Here is a 24,418-nt window from a genome sequence, read left to right as displayed (position 1 = left end):
AAGAAACTCCAGCCAAATCTTCCCTCAACCAACTAAAAATCAGAACATAGCCGTAGCATCTCGATTCTCAAGAGTGAAAATACGTCATACTAAACATTCGGCATTTTAAAATTCAACGTCGCATCGCTGCTATGAATAATGCATGACAGAATGGAGGATCGGCTTAAATTTAAGTGTGGATCGGGATTCTTTCTTCTTTGCCAAGCTAACGCTTCCCTCCTTTACCTCAGCACGTTTTTCTTTCTTTTTAAAAAAAAAAAAAACTTAGCAGTAGGACCTATATCTTGCCTAGCACAAAATCAGGATTGGGCTCTACAAATCCCCTCAGAACGTGTGAACTAATACGAACCAATTCGGTTTGCCGAGTTGAAAAGATGGATACGTTTCTGCGTTTCTTTATTTAAGAGTTTTCAAACTTGAAACCGGTGCTTGGAGAGTCTTTTGTTAGTGTGAAAACTAATTTTTTATATTTTCGTATTGTTAGTGCTCTGATTCGATAGACATTTATAGATGAATTTGTATTTGCTTTGAAGAAAACTCAAATTTAAATGACTAAATCAGCACGAGTTTTAACATTTTGGAAGCCGTATCCAAGTATTTAAATCCCATTGTTAATCATGAATTATACCGCCATTACCGTATAAATTGGACACAAAAGTTTAAGTTTTTTGAAAAGTCCCTATGCCATCCAATCTCTACGACGCACTGTGGAACAAAAATCATCACATCAATCAGTTATAAGATGGAAAAAAAAATCTCAATATGGTTTTTTGTAGTAAAATGTCCAAGGAATATGACGGTGTATTTTTTTTTTTTTGGTTTATTAATGGAAATGGCAATTAAATAGAAACAAAGTTGAAATAAAGAAAAATTAAATTTTTCAGTTAAATTTTTATTAATATGATAAATCCTTATAGTAAATAAAAATATTAGAACTATGCATGATTTATACATAATTCATGATTATGTATTTTTAAGATACATATGAATTCATTATTTTATATAAATACTATTAAAACCAGAGCCATTTCCCTATTTCTGCCCTGTACAATGAAATTGTAACTTTAGGGTGCTCTATAAGAAAAGCCTTACGTTGCCGAGGTAAAAAAAAATACATTTATACATTTGTTTGGTATATATACTCAAGAACTAAAAAAAAAATTGCTGCGAATATTTGCGAATTTGGTTGATATATCGATTTTTATAGTTCGTGTCATTTTTATAATAATGATAAATTTAATGAAATAATTATAAAAATAAACTTGAGATTATTATTTTTGTTATAACATTTTCAAAATTTTTTATATCTAGCAAAATAGATTCATTATTTTTTTAAATTCGATAATCGAATTTGTAATTAACAATCTTAAATATTTTGATTCAATTTATTTAGTTTAAATTTGTTTTGATAAATATTTGCAATTTTACATCCATTATTTTATTTATTAAAATTATTAACCACAAATTTGTAATCAAAGATCTCAAAAACTACTAGTTAATAATTTTTATTATTTATTTACAATTTTTTCAATAATCATCCGCCATTTTGGATCCGCCATTTTGTTTCTTTGAAATTTCGACTTCATATTTGAAATCAGCGACCCGCAAAACCTACGGGTGATCAATTTTTAGAACATTGAAGTTAATTTTCTAATTTTGGCCGCATTTTTCCGATTTTGTCCCACTGTGAAACGCCCTTATAATCAACTTCTGTGACGGTGATGAGCGTGTTAGAAAATACTTTACCTCTTTAACCAAAACAATTCATGTTTTTCAATAAAAATTAAAGATACTTTACAGATTTCAGATAATAAATGTACTTAAAATCGTTACTTTTTACAAGTAATTTTACAAATTTTTTTAAAGCTATTATATCAATAAAGTTTTGTTTAAGCAATGTCCTAAGAGAAGTCTAAAAAAGAAAACGAAAAACAGCTTCCCGTAATATTAGAACTATAGTGACACTTGTAATGCGCCAAGGTTTAGCCGTCGTAGAATCTAAAAATATGTTCTTTTACTTGTTGCATTCCAAATATAACATTTGATTAAGACAAGGCAAAATATGTTCCTTGAAGAAAAAATCTAGTAAATAGAATCACCACTGACATTTTGAATATTTTTTGATGATAAAAACCGAAATGAGTCCCCTTTATTAAAATTTGTAATGAAACAGTTTTAATAATTTGAACTTTCTAGAGAGTGTTTAATGTAATAAAGAATCTGCAAAATCTGCTGATCCAGAATTTTCATTGATATGTACTCATTTGATAATTGAGTTTAATCATACATGCCTTTAAGCAAACTTCATTGTCAAAAATTTTATTTTATAGCCGTCTTTGAACAGTCGACCCAATTTCGGGGGACTTTCTGAAGCAAGTAACTCGCATTTGCGTTACATGTCGAGGAAAACCACGAAAACCTCCCATGGTAAGTTAGTCAATGAAGGCCCTATATAGGCCATTCTATGACCAATACTAGAAAATATTGACATACCATTATTGGTCTCCTAGTCCATGCTCTTATGGGCCCCATATTGAGCCAATTTCGCGCCCAACTGGGGCCAAGGTTATAATGTTGATAGGGACTATTCGATCTTACCCCACTCTCCCTCATAAAATTATATTCGAGAAAATTCTGAGGACGATAAAAAATTTCTCAATTAGAGCTTGCGATACAATAATTATAATTGATAATAGTTAATCCTCGTTATAATTTTGCATTTATTATAGTCATCATGTATTTCGAGTTCAATTTGCAAAAAAAAGGAAAGCAAAAATCATTTAAAAAGATAATTATATTCTTTGGGAATCTTTTTGAATGAAGTTTATACGGATATAAAGAATTCATAAGATGTTAAGTATCAAATTCATTCATCAATAAGCTGTCAAAAATTTCACTCAATAGTCAACTCGAACCTGAAATAGGAGAACAGAGCGAACAGAATTGGAAATAGAGGAAAGCCTGAAAACTATCACACTGAATAACAACAGTGCCATAATATTAATCTTGTTCACAGTTGATGCATTTCCATACAAGTTACAGAAACGCTGTTTTACTGTTAATATATTCACGCAGAAATTCAATAAATCATTATAATTTGCCTCAGTAAATGCTACAATTGTTATACTTGCTTTAATTTTTAGAATTGAATTGAATAGTTGCGGCTACTGCAAATGAATTTATAACTACATTAGTTGTTTAAATTTTTTCAGTAGCAATGCTTGTTAAGTTAATTATTTAAACTGCAATAATTTCCTTGTTCCAACTTCGTTAAAGTAACATAATTTTAGAATTATTAAATTAGCTTTAATTGCTTTAATTACATCTAAACTTAAAACTACCTTAATATTATTGATCCCTCCAATAATTTGTTATTTCGATTGTTTTAATTGTTCCAGTTGCTTCATTATCATGAGTTACTATATTTGTTTTGCAATATAGTTACAGTTATTATATATATATATATATATATATATATATATATATATATATATATATATATATATATATATATATATATATATATATATATCCTAACTACGTTCAACTGTTCGATAATTATTACTAATGTGCTGAAGACTGTCGTTACTGTGAAATAAAATATTAGTTAAATAGAATAAATCTAGTTCTCTGAGTTCTCAATGAAAAAAGCAATATTTTTCCGATGTCTTAACTTTTTTTTCTTCGATTTAGCGAATGCCTTGAGTGCTATATCTATTATTAAAGCACTTTAAACAGCAAAAAATAAAATACTTATTCTTCCTCAAATACCCAAACTTGCAAATACTCGATATCAAATTATTATTCCTCGTCGATTCTGTTTGTTTGTTTTTGTTTGTTTTTTCAAAAGTTAAAACATAAAAATAGCATTACCGAAATTATGAATGCAAAGAAGAAGAAAAAGAAAAACAATAAACATCATGACTAGTTAAAAGCATTATCTTCCTACTTATTTCTCAAAACTTTAAAAAGTCCATATCCATCTAGACAATTCCATTCTTCAAAATGCACTTTAATACCCTCTTCCAGACAACAAACAGGCTCATATTTCAAGATTCTTCAAATGCTATGTTTCTCTATTACCTCCTAGCATTCGATGCATTTCTTTAAAAGAAAATAAAGAACACAAAAATAACCGTTTTTGCATCGTTCTAAAAAGAAAATTTCTTTAGAGAATGGAATATTGCGCAAAGAAAAATAAATGAAGTCTTTTTAACTGCCCATTTAAAAAGCTTGAATGAGTCAAAGTGCAGGGGACAATATCTAAGGACCCCCTGTACAAGTACTCCCTAACCCCTAAGGAGCATAAATAGCAATTGCCGCCACATATAAAAGCCTCAAATGTTCCCAGAACCATAACCCCATCGGTAAAGCAATGGATGTAATCAGCGGCTAAGTGCTTTTCGGTGCTTATACCACCATTAAAAACACTTCCGTCTTTTGTAAGATTCCCGAAATACTTGGTGGATGCCATATTCGACCACGTCGTCATAAATTTCGATATATGACAAGAAATCGATAAAGCCTAGTAACAATCGATATGTATCAATTAAAATGAATTTCGATATCGCATCGCGGTATATTTTCCTTTCTACGAAATTCTTTCGGTTATATAAACACAGTTTCCAAAGAGATGGGTATAATTTTTGCAAGGGATTTTAAACGCATATACTAAAAGAAAAATGATGGACTGTTTAAAAGGGTAAAAGAATTTAACTGTGCATTTTTGATTTATTGTTAGCTAAGTATTATTGATTTGTAAAGCATGGATTCCCGATGAAGAGATTGTATGGCCACCTAGAGTCCCTATATCTAACGTAATTAGAGAACATACGAATAACAGTCTTTCTGGAGTCAAACTATAAAGTAAAGGAACAAAAAAAAAATTTTTTTTCTGTAGACTAAATATGTAGTGATCAACGAAAAATCTTTTTCAATCTCAAAATTATCGGTGTGCATTATTTTTTTGCTCTAAAAATTAATCTTTGCTATTCAAAGCATCATTAAGCGAAAAATATAATGCTAAATAACCTTATATCTTGTAGTATAAATAGCTTGTAAAACCTATAGTAGCTCTAGCTATACTTGACACTTTTATGAAGTTAGTTGTACTATTATATACCAAATAAACAGTTACTTTTAATGAACCGTTAGCTTACTTTCCAAAAATTCATTCATCGAAGAAAATTTTATAGCAAACGAAAAATAAATAAACGTTTTTGAGCTGAATTAGCAACTAATAATTTAAGAAACTTTTTCGTAGATTGGTGAGGTGTGTTTTCAGGCTAGTAAAATAATTACATTAAACCTAGTTTTGATTCCTGATTTTGACGCCTTGCAAGAAAGCGAGCCTCAAAATAAAAATCGAAAAACAAATGATGACAAAAACCTATGCAACTGGATTCCATTTTGGTTTTTACTTATTTTTTACTACGTATTAACCCTTTGAAGTCCTATGCTGGCTTATACACCGAAAAGCCATTACATTATGACCACCCTGCTAATAACATGTAAGACCACCTTTAGCCGTCAAAACTGTTAGCATCCGCCGTAGCATTGATTCCACAAGGTGCAGATAGGTAGTCTGAGGTATCTGGTACCAAGCTCTCAACAAATGGTCCTGCCATTCCCTCACATTGCAAGGGGGTAGCATGGCAGCACGAATTTGGTTTTCCAAGTAGGACCACAAATGCTCTATTGGACAAAGGTCAGGTGAATTTGGGGGGCAAGACATGACTTAAAAGTCACTGAAATGTTCCTGTAACCAATCCATGAAAATTCGACCCTTATGACATGGTGCATTATCCTGTTGGTAAACACCATCCCCCGCAGGAAAAACTGTTGCCATGAATGGGTGAACCCGGTCTGCAGCTATGTTCAAGTAGCTTACAGACGTCAGGGATTGTTCTATGAGGATCATGGGTCCTAATGTGCCCCATGAACATAATGTAATGGCTCTTCGGCGTATATTTTGGTATATAGATTTGTCTGTGCCGTGCTACGTCCTGCAATATCCAGCATAGAGTCGCATTATAATCTGTTATGCGAAATTACTTTTTTAATGATTCATTATTCTGTTTTAGTTGAAGTTCGCCATGTTTGATTAAAGAAATTTAGACCAGAAGAGAAAATATATATTTTTTTTAATGGACTTCAAATGATTAACTCGGCACTGTCTCTGTGATCTTGCAACCAAAATTTCGAACACTTTTCAACTAGCCATAGAGCTCAAATCAGTGCCGAATCTCGATTCTGGATGACAAGGCAAATTCGAATTGTTTCCTGACCTCTACCAGCGGAATTTGTTGCCATATTACCAACAAACGGAATCTAGTCAATGTATTTTTCAATGACTGTTAAAACTGAAAGCTGCAACTTGGATGACAGTACAAGTTTTAAAAATTTCTCGAATATTACGAGTGAATCATCAAAGAATTCATCGTCTCTCAAACTTTCGTCTTCGTTTTGAGTAGCTGAAAAGCTCAAAATTCAAAATTAGCTCTGTCCTTGATGCCAACCCAAGTTTCTTGCTGGTAAAAGCAAAATTAGTTGCCATTTTACTTTTACAATAAATTTTGATTTCTACCCGCTTTCAAAGGTGAGTTTTCCTACGTTTGCATTTTAAGTCTGGCAAAAGTAATATTATTTTCTACTTTTTTTAAAAACAATGCATTGTTTTTAATTTTTAAAAAAATTTTATTTCACTATTTATTTATCATTTAAAAATTTTAAAAAATCAAAGTAATAGCTTCTTGGAAATAGAAATGTGCTTAATATAACGAGTATGCACCAATTATAATCACAACTTCTTTTATATTCTTAAACAAATAAAAAAAATTAGAATATGTATTGATCTTAGACTAAAAATAGGATTAGAAAAGTTTCACCGTACAAATATCACAAAATTGCATCTAAATGTGGTGTTAAATGGATGTTTTTTAATTAAGTAATAGATCAACATTTAGTCAGTCTTGCATGAGGGAAAATTACAAAACAGCAATAATTACACTTTCTTTAAGTAATCCTTCATCTTACAGTACACGTGTTGAATGATAATCGCTTGTTACAGAGTTTACCACTCTCTAGATATCACCACATTTTCTCAAGAATATTCACCATGCTTCGTGAAAAATATAAAAACAATGCGAAAATTTATTATTTATGCCGAGTGAGAAAGAGAAAAAAAGGAATGGCTCGTAAGTTGTTTTTAGTAATCTATTCAGTAGGGGTAAAATAGCTGATCTCCCCCCTCTAGCAAATGTCCGTTTTCTGTAACATCAATCATTGCCGTTTCTTACGAGTGTTTCGCGTGATGTCTAAAAGATATTGTGTATCTGGCGCAAAACCTTTTATTTACTGGTGTCTGTCTTTTCTATGAACATACTTTCTCCCACAGAGCTCTTCTTAGATGAGCACTTAGGCATCTCATTCATGAGAGACGGAGTTGAGTTGTTAGGTTTCTGCACTCTTTCTATTTTTTATGATATACATTTTGAATCAATTCGGTCGTTTTCGTTTTTCTTTAGAAATGCTTTTAACTAGAGTTACTCTAGTTGTAACAAGAAGAAGAAAAAAATTCTTTTTTTTTCTTATTTGAGAATATGTCTTTTTTTTTTTTCTAATAAACGTTTATTAAATTTTTAAAAATGGCCATTGCTATCTTTTTATTTTCGAAGTATTTAAGGTTTTATCAGTATGAAGTATGGAAAATACTTTTTTTTGTAATAATGTGCACTATTTTTAAACTTAATTGCTTAAAAAATTGTTCTTTTAGATTGCAAACATCCTTAACTTCTATTTGGAAAGTGAAAGAAGATCCCTTCCTCGACTTCCATTTTGTCGGCCAAGATGGTCTTGAAAATGAAGACTCCACAATTTCAAGACCAACGACATGATGGGGGCAATGTGTCCAGCATTGGACACGAGTCACCTTCACTTTGCAGAAAGCTGGTGCTTGTACCCATTTTATTTTATTTTAGAACCATCGTTTAACAGGCTATCCAATTTAATGAGTTTACGACTACTAATGTTCAACTCCGTAGCCTTGTAATTTTGAACCAATCAAGAAGACAAGGAAACTCCTGGATCAGTACCCCCAGAGGTATTGATTTGTTATGGGAACATGGATTACTTTGCAACTCGGCAGATTTAACGTGCATCAGTCACCATTTACTACACGGAGAGTCTTCTGCTGACTGGGATCGAACCCACGAACTCTTGAACAAGGGTGCCCTACCAACCAGGCTATCCCAACCTGCTGGTACACATTGAACTGTAACTGAGTAAACTTCACCAGAGCACAAGGAATAGGGTTCCGATTCTTCGCTATAACAGCTCAAAGCCTTAATCATTGCTCCCATTGCAGCATTTGAATATAAAGTTATAAAAGAAACTCAGTAATTTATAATATTAACTCAAATTTTTCTGAAGTTAATCAAAAAAAATTTTACATAAAAATATTACATAACAATATCCTCTTTTGTTTTTGGTACTCTAGACAAAAATGATTAATAACTTGCTTAGCAAAAACTACTCTTGTAACTATAAACTACAACGAACAAGTTCTTTCGCACGTATCGCAAATTGTGCATTTTTAAAACTTTTTTTTAAAAATTCTGAAAAAAAAAGATATTTTAAAGTTTTATTTATACGATAACTGCTGTAAATAACTGCTATGAGTTTTCAGTTTTTATGCTTTTCGGTGCCTCCTATAGGACAAAAATAAGGATACTACTGTTTCGAAACAATTTCTTTTCGCCACTTGTTTTTGGCATAAAATAGAGGCATAAAGTATGCTTTTAGTTGTAAAATATATACGTTATAAAACAAGCTTCTGTTTAGTAATGGCTAGAAAAGAAATTATAAAATGGATATACATTTTAGTTGTTTTTAGCCTCTTCCTTTTTTAGAAATCACAAATAAAAACAGTTTCGAAAAAAGTTGCCTTTAGACGATTGTTATTAGTCTAAAAACAAACTATTTACATACTTCTCCCATTTTGATGAAAATATAATCACAAAAGTGCGGCTAAAGTAGTTTTTGAATTATTGTATAAAGAAAATTATGCCCTGTAGAAATACAGAAATATTTTCACCTGAAAATTCATTAGTATTTTACCCTGAAATTGAGAAAAGATTACCAAACTAAAACAACTATGAAATAATAGTATCATTAATAACAAACAACAATTCCACCACCCTATAATCACATGATTGCTGAAAAAAGGCTCTACTTAATAAGGTACCAATACCAAAAAAATATACGATATTGTTTAGTTATCTAACTATAATATAAACACTAATAAATAAATTTTACATAGATTGAAACAAGGAAAATAATTTGAATTCATAATGATTGCAATATGCGATTATTTAATAATTGCAATATGCAATTTCGACATATCTAGACATTTTTAAAAGTTATCGACCTGTTTCAGAAAAAGCTCTTCAAACAAGTTTTTATTCTAAAAAGGAAAAATAAAAAAATAAAAACCTAAGTTGACATACAAAGCTTAAAAAGTACAAAAAAATAGCATAAAAAAGTGATGGTCGATTCGCAATTAAATCCATTTCATCGCAAATTAATGAATCGGAAGAAATTTTTTTCTACGTTTTTCACAATGTACTCTGACTTCCATCAGACTTTAAGTGACTTTTTTTTAATTCGTTTAATTTTTTTCACTTCTCGCGTTCGCAAAAAGAAAAAACTCCTGCCTCGTACAAAGCATAAGGTAACTTAATCTATTACACCGAATTAATTCATCCTTCCGGATTTTAGGGAGAGAAAAAAACAATTTCAAACGCAGGACCAAACAAAGCTGATTTGGGAATTTCTTCTTTCCCCATTTCTTAAACGTGATCTTAGATCTCAAACATTAATTACTTTATTCCTTTTTAAAATGTATTTTTACTCAAAAAGTTTTTTTGCAATTTTTCTTTTTTCTGAACCTGATTTTAACGTTGAGATGACTAATGGAAATCTTATTTGATATTGAAAAGCTCATAAAAATATGTTGTTTTTTTTAAATTAAAAAAAATTAAGTAAGAAATTTCATTTTACTCAAGTTTTAAGTTAAAAGTTTGAAAACAATCTTTTGAATTTTTCTGAATAAACCTTTCAGTGGATCTTTTGAAGAAAAGGTTTTTGTACTAGCCTGAGCAAAAAAAAAACTCATGATTTTTTAAATAACTACTATATTTTATGAGATAATAAAATAAAACATTTTAAAATCCATTAAAACTAATAACAAATCAAAGCTTATAAATAAGCCTCATTCGTGGAGTAAGCAGGTATATTCGATATGAGACCATGATGTTTTTGTTACCCTACACAATAATTATCAGTTATAATATTTATTGCTAAAATAATTCTGCATTTAGTAAAATTATTCTAAATAGCAAAATAATAGTTATATTAAAGTTAGTTATTAATAAATACATTAATTACATTAAATATGAAGAAAAAACTCCATGAATTTTTAATCAACTATATTTTAATGTATTTATTAAATATAAGTATTTTAAATCCAGCAAAATGTGAAACCAAAATTGTTAAAAAGAAGTTCTCTTTGTAACGTCAATATCAAAAATTTGATTGATGAAATAATTAAAGATAGATAGATATGCTTACTTTAATATAACTTTTATTTTACTATTTAGAATAACTTTAATAATGCGGATAGGAAAATTATTTTAGCAATAAATATCATACTTGAGAAGACTATAATCGATATTAAACTATGAAACTTTGACATGGAGGAAATTATGAGATATTATTGATGAGACATAATAGATGTAAAATCTATTATGTTTTTTGTCTCTAATATATATATATATATATATATATATATATATATATACAGTGAAACCTGCCAAGTTGACCACCCTTGCAAGTTGGGAGGCTGCATAAGTTGACCTCAATTATCAAGAACGGAAATTTTCCTATATAATATAAAGAAGCAAAACCTTTGAAGCTTGACCACCTGTTTATCTTGTATGATGACCACTGAAATAAGTCAATTTTGCCTAGGAGTATTATGAAATTCTATTCTAAAACCCTCATAAGTTGACCAGAAAAAAAAAATTCAGAAAATTTTCTGTCATTTTTGCAATGAGTGTTAAAATTTCTCTTGTTTGGGGAAATAGTGCAAAAAAGCTAATCTAAACCCTTTTGTGAGTTGACCATCAAGAGAAACTATAAGGGGTCAGCTTTTGACCATTTCTTTCATTCGTTCATTGAAAACAGGTGTGTTAGTTGAAAAGTTGCTCTTCCAGTTGCAATAGTGAGCATTAATGAATGCTCTGAAATATGCTTTGATCTTTTATTTATGGTCTTTGATCTTTAAGTGTAGTAAATAAATTTTAAAGTGTTCAAATAACTTTATTTTGTTAAAGTTTTTAAATTACATGTTTTCGTGTTCTGATATTTTAAGAAATTATATTTATTAAACACTTCACATGCATAACTAACGAAATAATTTTTTAAAAAGAATTAGTTAAATATTAGAATTATATGTATCAAATTGAAGTTCATACAGGTTTAAACACATTTCTTAAGATATTCATTTGCATATTTTCTGAATAAAATTTTTAAGTCAAGTAAAAAAAAAAATTTAAATATATAGCAACATGATATAGGAAACAAAAAAGTAAACAATGACCCACCCCCTCTATAAGTTGACCACTAAAACAATGCACCACAAGTGGTCAACTTACACAAGTTTTACTGTATATATATATATAATTATTACGAATAATGAAAAGATAAGAAGAAAAATTATTGAAATAAAATTAAAAAATATATATAAATAAAAATTCTAGGAAAAAAAAGATATGATATCTTCATTAGCTCACACGATTATATCCGCAAAAAAGAGTACTTTCTAATATTGTATCAATATAACTAAAGTAAAATACATCAATACAATAGTGTGAGGATCACTTAAAGAAATTTGGAAACAAAAAAGAACACATTAAGTAATAAATATCACGTGAAAAACATAAATAAAATGTAAAGAAAAAACAGAACAAGACACAAAACGAAATCTGTAAATCGAGTAGTGAATTCAACAGAACTTACATGAACGGGAAGCTTCCAAGAATGATTTAAAATATTTTCGCACATAGATTGCTAGATTGCAAAATATGAAAACAGAAGCGCAAATTGAGCAAAAAGCGTAAATAGAGGGATTTCGTTTCACAGCGCGTTCATACTGCTGTACAGATGTTGTTGTTGTTGTTGTTAATTTACTTCGCACTAGAGCTGCACAATGGGCTATTGGCGACGGTCTGGGAAACATCCCGGAGGATGATCCGAAGACATGCCATCACAATTTTGATCCTCTGCGGAGGGGATGGCACTCCCGCTTCGGTAGCCCGACGACCTGCGCGCGAAGTCGAGCACTTTACGGTAGCACAGTTTAACGAGGACCAATACCGCACACCCTCGGTCCCTACGCAGACTGATCCAAGTGGTCACCCACCCGCACACTGACCCTAGCCAGTGATGCTTGACTTCGGTGATCTGCTGGGAAGCGTGTCTTAACGATCAGTCCACTGCGGGACTACTGCTGTACAGAAGCGCATTTGTTGTAATGCTTATGCGCGCAGTAAATGAAACTTCCCAATTTTCTTCGTTTTTCTCTTTTTTCTATTTATCCTTTTTGTATTTATTTATTGTGCTATATGTCGCTCATGGGCTGCAATAGCTGCAGAACTCAAAAAATCAAGTTTTGAGATAAGTGGGTTTAAAGTTTTCATTGCTAAGCAAAATGCATAAGAAATGCTTTAGTTTGCTTAAACGAAGATTACCTTCAACCCATGAGCTATCAAAAACTATGATGAATATGGTTAAAACTATGAAGTCATTGACATAAGACTATGATGTTTTTTGCTTCTCTCATATCATCATTACAATAATTCACAATTTTAAAAAATTAATTCAGTTGTAACAATGATTGATTTTCATACCAGTGACATCGAAAACAGTTTAAATATGACTTACTTTTTCGAAGAAGCGCAGAAATTGTGACAATTCTTCACTGTGACGTTCGTTTTCCATTGTATATCAGTTTGGATGCTATCACTTAACTTCGTACAAATTCCGAGGATCCATGGCATTCCTGAAAATGAAAGAGTTATAGAAATATCCATTGAGCTAATCTTTTCATATCATATTTTTCTTTTTAAAGCTCCGTATTGAAGTTAAAAAGCACAATGTAAATTTCTTTTTAACGAAATTAAGGCTTTTACTGTTTCTTTTGTAAACTTTTCGCAAAGCTTCAAGTCCGAAGACGAAATTAATAGATTTAGCTAGTTGGAAACAGACTTTATAACAGTAAATCATCAGATTTAAATCCTAATATAAATCAACTGATTGTTTAAAATAAATCTCTGATTTAAATCTGCTGATTTTTAAAAGCAATAAATGAGGACGACGAAAATTGTATACAATATAATTTATCAGTATATTCTTAAGGTAATAATTTTTTTATTTTATGTTTTAAAGCCTTATTTTATCGGTAAAGAAGGTTTCATTAAGAAAAAAAAATGGAAACGGGATGTTCGTAAAGTATTATTCGGCGTTTAAAATGAACTAATAGATAAGAAAAACTGAATATGTGATAAAAGTGGCACAAAGCTTTTAAATTATAATTTTTCATTATTTATATATCAAATTTTCATTATTTATATGTCATTTTAACCATTTGGTTTTAAATTTATTTAAATACAAGTACTTATAAAATATATTAAAAAGTGCATATAAGTAATATAATCATGAAATTCAGTTACAATTGGCGAGTAATAAGGATTTTATTCAACGGTTAGGTGGCAATAATTAAATAATATTTTTAACCATTTTAGAAACATTATATGATTTAGCAATAATAATGTGTTTGAATAATATTAAATAATGTTAGTACTTTCTATCATAACTTTGATTGGTAAATGTAAGGAAAGTTAAAAAAAATCAAATTTTAAAAAAAATCCGATTTCAATTTTAATTTTTTAAAAAGTCATTATTTTTGACAACTTTGATAACAGAGCAATTAAACATGTAAAGAATCTTTCAAATGGTTCTCCCAAAAATTCAGCTGAACTGTACATTTCAGCTCCTATCTTCAGAAGTAATTTTTTAGTTTCTTCTATTACTTAATTTTAAGGCAAAGCCTCATGTTCGATGTTACTAGCCAATACCGTAATTATCTTTGTTTCTCGTTCTCTGGGACAGAATTTTTAATTTCATCAATTCCCTATTACCAACTCCTACCAAAAATGTTTGCCTTTTCATGCTGAAGCACATTGTACAGTGAGCATAAAATAAATAAATAAACGGACCACCCTGAATATCTTTTGCTCTAATTATTGGATCTCTAATGGTCCGAGTGGGTGACCTCATATATGCTAATTAGTGCAGACGATATTTTAAGTTACGAAATCAGACACAAAAGCTTAATACACAGAGTCGGATTTCTGTCTCTCTAAAAATAGAAAGTAGCCACAATCTGAAAAATATGATCCCCATAGTTTGGTCAGTTAAGCGATTCAAAATTGTGACCCCTTAATATTAATTTTTGCGTTTTTCGTCACATCTTAAAAAGGTTTTTAAGTGAATTGAAGAAATTTTACACAATTTGCAAAATTCGTTTATCCGAAGATATGCAAAAAATAACTCTTGGTATATATTTAATTATTTTATTTAACAATAGTCGAAAACACTTTGAATCGTTTAAGTATACAATATTTTACTTCATTTTAAAGAATGTAATTTTTGAAGTAAATTTTGTAAAACGTGAAGATCCGATTATTAGATCAAAAGTTATTCAGTATACTTCGTTTTTATCCACACTTTCCATAAAAAATGAAGCATTCCTCCAACAATTCTTGGCGAACCAAGGATGTCATTTAAGTTAAGACTCCAAAACTTCATGACCAACTGTCACGATTTTAGCGATGTGGTCAGTACTGCACACAGTATTTTTTTACTTTTCTGACAAGCTGGTACTGAACGAGCTGAAGCTAGCTGGGCTCCAAGCCACCATGAATATCAAATCCCACTCTTACACAAACACAATGATGTCCAACAGTCTTTTACCACTGAGCGATCACTGCTCGCTGCTAAAGTGCCATAGTTTAATCTTATTTTATCACACTTTATCAATGTTTAAACTTCTATACTGAGGTTCTTTCTATGTAGTTGAGATATAATTAATGAAAAGAGTTAAAAGGAAAATGAACCAATTATGGGTTTTGTACAGTACTGGCAAATCTGCTTGATTCGATGAATAAAAAAAGTATTGTTAGAACTATCAGAATATGGTAAAATTTACTGTATTTCGAACTCTATTGGAGCCCCAAAAATTTGGTAAGTATTATCGAAGCTCTTTGGTAATGATTTTGGTAAAATAAGCAATAAAATATAGTTTTAAGATATGATATAAAGCTTGGTAAATGTGGTGAAATTTGCTAATTTTATCATGACACCTTAAAAGCATTTATTCGGTAAAATTTATTTTTCAGATATGCATTTCTTAGTAAATGTGTGGTAATAAAAACTATAATTTTGAAAACCGGAATTTTCAGTGAAAAGTTATCATATGAACAAAAAATTACCAAATGAATTGGTTAAATTCCGTATATTTTGGTTTAATTAATCAGAATTATGGTTCTCTTTACCAGAAATGTCATTACCATACACAATGGTAATTTTGCCACAGTTTTTTTTCTCCATGAAGAAAAAATATTTGTATAAAACAAATGATTTCAAAAATCAATTCCCTTCAGAACAGATCATTAAGCGTAAGCAAGTATGAAATCGATATTTAGAGAACATTTTAGCCTACCAATTTAATAGACTTCTAAAAAAAAATCGACTAAAAAAACTTTTTCGAATAATGTGCGTCTCATACGTGGGTGAGATTATAAAACTCCTCGACGCGTGTACCGGATGCGTTGACAATAGCCTGTATCCATAGTTATTAAATGAATGAGAAAAGGACCACTTGTGGATAGTGGTCGAACTTTCTTTGGAATCTGTCAAATCCATGTGTTCCAGTTCTCTCTCGGTGAGACGTTCTCTGGACATTACAGCTATAGGATAGGGGACGTATTTCAATTGTTGAATATTGAAATGTAGATCGGAAAGGAGACTTTTCATAAATAAGTAAAATAAGCTTTATTCAGAAAATCATTTATTTTCCTCATTTAATGTTACAAATAAAAGATGAATGCCTATTTTGAAATAACAAATAACCTTAAAATAATTATTCGTTTGAGATTCTAATATGAAATTTTTGCTTAAATTGATTTTTATTTTAAATACTAAATACAGTGTTCAAAATTTACTAGTACTAAATATTGTGTTCAAAATTTAGATCATTTACCACACGATAAATTAAAAAGGAGTTTTAAGTCTACTTTTAAATGTGATTATTCACAATAACATCTTTTAATCAATAATTATTGTGAAGGGTACAAAATTTAAAAAAATAGACAGCCTTAATAACTTTTGATCTAATGATTAGATTCTTACGTTTCTAAGGTACAATTTTAATGGTTAAATAAGATAACCTTAAATACGCCGATTACTTCGTGCAGATGAAGTTTTAAATTGAAAAATGAGCTCCAAAAATGTACGTTTTTTGAATAAAAATACAATTTTTTTGAACGGAATTGGTTTCTTCACAATTAAAGTTAAAATTTCAAAAATTCCGGATCAAATTACGGTAAAAAGTAGTGACTCTCACGGCGCTGGTACTTTTTACAGTCAAATCAATTTTTACCGGAACGTGTTACTGAACAACAACATAAAATCTGATATATCATTTTTTATAGTAATTTTTTTGCCGTAAAATCACTGAATCACTCTAATTAAATAAATATTACAGTAAAAAGTGACAGTAAGTCAGAGTTTTTTTTTGTCCCGGTAAAATGGATCATACGGATGATTCTCCCAAAGAACCGATACTTTATACCGTTATTTGATCTGGAATTTTTTACAGTGATAAGAGGAATAGCTGCAGTGTTGTAAATATGGCTCCTTAAATTTAAATAGGAGCTGTTAGAGTGGTCAAAATTGCGAAGCCCTTATAATTAATTACATTTTGTGATTGTTTACCCATAACTCTGAAATTATCAAAAGATAATCAAACTATTTTTGCACACAAATAGGAAACTCATTTATCCTTGAATAATCCTCTGTAAAAAATATTTTTTTAGATAATTTATTATTTTTTGTAATAAATTATTTATTTTATAATAGACTTCATTATTTCATTTTATTATGAACTGAAATTTCTTAAAAATAAAATTTATACTTTTTATTCACTGAATTACTATTTACCATTAACAATAAGAAAACAAAATACATGATATATGAAGAGAATCTGAAATCACAGAATGTAGAAAAAAAGTAGAAATCAACCACAAAATGACTTTGATAATTTTCATTTCAATCATCGTTATTTTTTTTCCACACTAGCATAAAAATCATAGTGACTGGGAGTTGCAACCTTTTAAAAAGAATCATCAAATAGCATCACCCGTTTTAGTTTCATCAATAATTGGAAGTTAACTGGTACATCTAAGTTGTAATCTATTTTCATTATTTTATCTCTCTCTATCTTAAAAAGCAATTAACCTTTCTATTTATGGACGAACTATTGAAACTATTGAACTATTGAGAAAATATTGGAACATTTTCTTAACGAACATTTTCATTTGTTGACATCTTAAAAATCTCTAAGCATAATTCGGGAAATCAAAAATTCAAAGCGTAATGCATTCAAGGTATAAAACCAGAAGGAATCAAGATGAGAGAATTAGCTTATAGCTTACATAGAGAGATGAACTTGAGATATTAAAATAGAAGTTAACACTAACAGAAGTTAAGTTGCTCAGCTATGTATTGGATAAAATAAAGAGAGAGAGAATGCGTGATGAACATCAAAAATTAAATTTTCCTTAATGATGATCGCTTGATACTTTTCAAAATTATTATTTACATACTATAAACTACGTATATGAAAGCTTATAATTTGAAAACCCAAGTCCATAAGAAATATATTGTTACGGAACATTAAATCAATAAACCACAAAGATAAAAAAAATAAATACTTGATTTGATATTGATTATTTTTATTAAATTATTCCTTCTATCATATGCCAATCGAAAGTTAATTTGAGTCTTCGAAGACTAAAAAGAAAAGAAAAAATTAATTGACGGAGAATTCGATGCTGCCAATAAAACAAGACCCCCTTTTGGGGTATACGTCATTTAAACCTGGTAATGGGATTATAAAATCAATTCCAGAGATGCAAATGTTTTAATGATTTTTAAATTATCTAATTTTTCAAATTACTACATGTCTGAACACGCCTCGAAGTTAATTATTATAGTACATCAAATCCAAATCCTGTTGGGATAATCGAAAAGGTCATTACTAACTCACCGTGCTCCAAGAAGAATGTAATTATAATGGGATGGGGATGAATTTTAAGAGAATGATAGGGTTTTTTTTAACCTTATTTCATGAAAATTTGTAGGCATACATAATAATTAAAAATTAAGGAAAAAAATACACGAAATTATACGAAAAAGAATTTTTTTTTTTTTTTGAATTTCAAAAGAGGAATGTGAAAATACTATTTTGTCAAAAATTGGCATAAGGCTTATTGACTTTTTTACATTACTTCATAGGATTTCTGGTGCTCTTATTTCAGTCAAAGAATTCAACATGGGACTCATTCTTGAAAAATGTACAGAGGACCCCTCTTTAAAAATGCATCTATTCACTGGAAACTCTTTGTACTATCTTATCATATGTTGAGTACATTAAAAATGTTGACAAATGAGTAAGGACAAATTCTTAAAAAAAAAAGAATTAAAAAATAAAACTTTAAAAAATGGCTATTTTTATTTTTTGATATAACCTGAAAATTTTATGCTTTAATTATCCAATTTTTAACTTATTTTGTATAAAAATACCTCTACTTTAATTCGTCTTCCGGATTTCTTAATTTAATTTTCCAAAACTTTTTTTTTAAATTTAATAAAAAAATTTAAAAAAACTCTAATTAATTAAAATTTAAATTTTTCTACATGCTTTTTGTTCTATTTTTCTGACATCAAATTAAAGTAAAATGGGTGTTTAAAAATATGTTTTCAAAGTATCTTTAGTTGTTTTTGAGATAAATACCAATTTAAATTTGTAAAAATACTTAAAAAAATTAATTTTAAAGAAAGCATTAGTTATATATATGGAAATAGGAAAACGAAATTAAACCATGTCTTACGTTCTAATTAAAATTTTAAATAATAATAATAATAATAATAATTAGGTTTGCATAATTTGAGAGAGAAATAATAGTATATTTTTTTAAACTAAAAGAAATTTTCGTGTCTTGACTCCATAATCTAACAAGTCAAAGATTAAATTTATACTTATTGTTTGAATAAATTTTCAAATTTTAGAATCTGAAAACATCTACTTTGTGTATCTTTTTTTCTTTCGATTCCCTAAAAAATTAAAATTTTCGAACAATTATCACTAAAAACATTATTTTGAATTCACAATGAATATTTTCTTTAAATTTTATAGCAAAATTACTATGATATTTTAACTTAACAATGTATACTGAGTAAGTAAATGTAACCGTTTGCCAAATTCTCTTTCATACACAAAAAATAGGCAATAGAAAATATTTTCAAAAGAAATCTGAATTATTTGTGCAATTCATTTGTGCTGAGAAAAAAAGTACTACAATTCTAAAATAACTATATTGTAACTAGTTCCAAATAGTTCAAAAAATTACAACTGCATGTGGAAATTGTTTGTATAAAAAAACTTTTTAATTTTACGGCGGTGGTTCATTTTATTACTTTATAATCCTTACTGTAATACTGCTTAATTCAATTTATTTATATAGTCAATGTAAACTACAGATATATATGTAAAGATCTATTGAAGGGTACGGTAGCCCAGAAATTAGATCATGGAATTTCTGTCCGGAGGGACGAGGATTCGATTATCGAAAGCCGCTATAACCAACTGAGTATACATTATCTCTACAGATACGTGCTCGTAAAATCTGTTTAAGTCCTGTGGTCGGACGTTGAAGAGTATCATAGGTCTAGCGATCTGGAAAAAATTATCACCTTCTTCAGATCTATGTCAGAGTTGTGGAAGTCGACTCTCGAAAAGGGGTAGTACTGCCATCTACGGGAGGTTCTAAACTAAGTTACACTTTCACCCTTGCGGTGCTCTCTTGTCAAACAAAAGGCACTTCTTCTTGATATAATTCGCCAGAACAATGGCTGAAAGCTTATCAAAGTGTCATTAGAAACAACAAGATTTCTTTAGAGGTTTTCTAATCAAAAAATAGTTTCAGTCTGAATTACGGTTCAATTTATGAGAACAAATTGTAACTCGTTTCTTCATTTGATCAGTTATAATCAATTTTTTAACTTCTGAAACACATCCACTTTCAATCCTGCTATCATCACAATAAAATAAATACACAGTTCGTGATAAAAGTCTGGTCCAGTTCCTTCAACAGGTTTTTGATGTTTCATAAAACATATAGAAACTTTTCAGGAATTAGTCTTAACCCTTATTCGGAACAGCAAATTCGATTGAAAATTTTAGCAAGTGCGACCTTAGATGGTACATTCTAAGTGAAGCAACACACTTAAGCTTCATAATCTTATCGTCAGTCCCAGGGGCAATAGTTATTTCAGAAGAAACTAAACTTAACAAATATGTTATCCAATATTCCTGCTCTATTTCAGTCTGCAACGCTTGTCATTCAAATAGCACCAGATACAAATTAATATCTTCTTTCATATTATATCTTTAAATTATTGAGATAATATACTTTAGATGTGCACCTTCTGCTTGAAAAGTACACAGTCATGTTTAACTTAACTTCAAGTTTCAGTCACTCCAACTCAAATTCTCCTTCTTTCTTTTAACGTTTTGCCTCAGCTTCAGCTTCTTCCTTCAACTGAATCTTCCTTTCCTCCCCTTTCGTCTCTTTCTCTCCAGGATAATTGTAAAACATAATTCCTTGGAAAAATCTTCTTCACACTTCTCATTTTCTGTTATTGCCCTTTACCGTGAGATTTTTGTCATACTTGACTTTAGTTCGATCGACAACTCTGCCAACGCTAATAAATCCTCTTTTAGTCCATTGGCCAAAAATGACATGATTAAGATAAGGATTAAAGTAATAAATCAAGAGTTTTAAATAATACAAGTTAAATGAGTACGTTGTACCAAGTATTCAACTAAGAAAAAAATTATACTGTTATTAACTCCATAATGTAAAAAAATATATTTATATAAATAGAATATTCAGCGTAATAATAAAATGATCCTCGGTTTAAATCGAAGCAAAACTATTAATTTTATGACACTGTAGTTTTATTCTTAGTATTATTTAATAAAAAAGAAAAAGCAATGATGAGAACTAAACCTAAATAATAATAATCCTATTTAAAATATTATTCTAACTAAACAAAAGTTTTCATAAGTAAATCCAAATACAATGAATAATTTATTTCATAAAAAATCCCATTGTTAGTATATATATAATATGCACTTTATTACTGAAAAACATGCATTCTTCAATATTATTATAAAATAATAATATTGAAGATTGTATTTATTTTACGCTGTATTGAAATATTTTTTCAGCATTTTAATTATGGACTAATACTATTAAATCAGACTATATATTATTCTAATCACATATGAGACACACATTGTTTAAACATTAGCTGGTTTGGACGCAAAAGTAAAATTACGAATTTTACGTTCAGGATTATCCTTTTTTATACCAGGGAGATAGATATTCACTTTTTATACTGGACGATATTATATATAGGCCGTATTTTGGCGCAAGATAACCATTTAATGATTAATTTAAATAAGTATAAAGAAGAAAACTTTCATTCAGGATGAATATTGCTTTTCTGAATTTGGTTATCGCAGGTTTCATTCAAGTTCAAGCCAATTTCTTACAGTTTTTTTTTAATTTGCATAATTTCATCACTATACTATCAGTTATTTCAAATTTATTTTGTAACTAATAATTTTTATGTTTGTTACGCACGTTAACAAATATAAATTTTATGCTGACTTATTGGTTCAAAAATTACAACCCTAAATTTTATTAGTTTAAAATGTTATATGCAGGGCTCAAATTTTACCTAAATCTGCTTGGAAAAGTTCATAAATATTTCTTCCTTTTAGAAATGAGCCCTGTAGTGTTTACCAAGTGTTAATAATGCTAAAAAAGAAATGTTTTACAGTAATAATAACAAGAGTTTTTTTGATTGTATAGAATTTTCAATTTTTAAAAAAGTAGCTACTTTCAGTACTTCCAATCAATAATTACTAATGATACTTCCGACCACTGGCCGACAACAAAATGTACTAATTTTGCCCTGCACTCTATCTAATATGTAATCCTTACGAAATACATACCTGAATTTCAATCAGTGAAATAATTTTCATAAATTCAAATAGTTAAATTTTAAAAAATTTATTGCATATTAACGAAAGCATACATAGGAATGCATCTATTACTGATCTGCTTGGACATAACCTTTATTTAAAAGATAAGTCAGAAGTATTATTAATCGAGTCAGATTGTCTATAAACTGCAATTATAAAGTTCATTCTGATGAACAATTGGAACACTGAATGTAAACTGAATCAAAAATTTAGGGAAATGTTCTGTAGAGAAATATATACGTCTTGGAAGACACTGGAGGTGGACAAAATAATGGAAACACTTCTAAACCAATACAATTTTTCATATTTCTCAAGAAACACTCAAAGAATCATTTTATAACTTTAAAAGTGTTTAGATCATACGATTTCTCAAACATATCAATGATGTTTAAAACTTTTAGAGGCTAGAGGGAGCGACAATAAATTACAAACGGAAAATAATGCTTTAAAACACCCTATGACAAAAAATGCAGCAATAAATTTGTAACTTGCAACAATTATTTGTGTTATTATATGCAATAATTGCACAAAATTTCGTAAACCTAGCTTAAATATTTATGGGGAAAGGGACATTTTTATTAAAAAGAAAATTTGTCTTACGTTTTTTGCTACAATTTTGAAAATACTCAATAAAATTGAACAAATCTTTTATTATCAAATATTTCATTTATAATCTTTAAAATTTGTAAAAAAATTCTTTTGTACTGATAAAATAATTATTTTTTTCATAATGTTGTGTTAGTGAATCGCATTTGGTAACTAGAAAAAATGTCCCATTTGAATGCTTCTAAAATTTAGAAAGTTTCAAGAAATTTTCGAAGTAGTTTTTTTTTGTTGCTGGAATGGTAAGGGGTTTTAAACAAATATTCTTTTGTGTGTCACGACAAAATTAAATAACAAATGACAATAAACGTAAATACACCAAAATGAAATTGTATAAGGAAAGTAAACGTGGTAAAAAAGGATACTTTACTATAAGGAATTATCTTCATCAATGCCTGTGTCGTTTTTAATAAATCTTGTTTAAAATACTTGTAATTTGTGAAAAACCCTTAGGATTATTAACTGTCTTACTTAGAAAATTGCTAGAAACTTTTTAAATATTCAAATCGGACTTTTTTTATTAGCTGCCAAATACGATACCATACAAAATTAAGAAAAAAAAATATTCAAATATTTTCCCTTTATGCGCAGTATAAAAGAATTACTTTAATTACTTATATGTTGCGCAATTTTAAGGAAATTTTTCTCAAATTTCAAAGAAATAATTTTACATTTAATGTTAAATTGCTCCAAAAATTTTGTTTAATGTTATTGAATGTTTTTAAATTTGTAGCAAAAGACCGTAAGACAAAAACAATTAGTTTTTTATAAGGAAATGTTCATATCTAAATAAATATTTAAGCTAGGTATATGAAATTTTGTGCAATTATTGTGTATAATAACCAAAATATTCGTTACAAGTTATAAATTTATTGTTACATTTTTATGGCTTATGGTATTCAAAATCGCTATTTTCAATTTTTAATAGAATTTATAGCCGATATCCCTCAAACCTCTAAAACCTTTAAATTTTGATAAGTATGGGAAATCGCATAACCTAAACACTTTTAAATTTATAAAATAATTTTTTAAGTATTTTTCAAGTTATATAAAAAAAAATATTAGTGCACTAGTGTTTTCATTATTTTGTCCACCCCCTGTACTCATTATTTTTTAACTTCTAATTGTTTTAGTAAAACGAAATAAAACATATGTTCGTGCAACCTAATCTAAAGTCAGCTTGGACAAAATAATAATCATATAAATTTTTAAGTAAAAAAACATTGCAATTACTATTATGAACGTCGTAAATTAATAAAAATATCGAGATATTAATATCAAAGGAAAAACATCTAAAAT

The 24,418-nt window shown here is 28.9% G+C and overlaps 1 protein-coding gene across 1 annotated transcript in view; it reads right to left on the bottom strand.

The window, feature by feature from the left end:
* LOC107437680 (uncharacterized) overlaps positions 1-24,418 on the bottom strand; it is a 626,528-nt gene that overhangs the window by 577,670 nt on the left and 24,440 nt on the right. Inside the window, exon 2 of the mRNA XM_087151873.1 lies at positions 13,003-13,120. Coding sequence (XP_087007999.1) covers positions 13,003-13,120 — 118 coding nt within the window. The remainder of the gene's footprint in view (positions 1-13,002; positions 13,121-24,418) is intronic.

Source organism: Parasteatoda tepidariorum, chromosome 9 (assembly GCF_982258835.1).
Source record: "Parasteatoda tepidariorum strain Cologne lab strain chromosome 9, Ptep-v5.0, whole genome shotgun sequence".
Lineage (NCBI taxonomy): Eukaryota > Metazoa > Arthropoda > Arachnida > Araneae > Theridiidae > Parasteatoda > Parasteatoda tepidariorum.
Note: the sequence above shows the minus strand (reverse complement) of the source record. Positions and strands in the feature narration are given on the sequence as shown.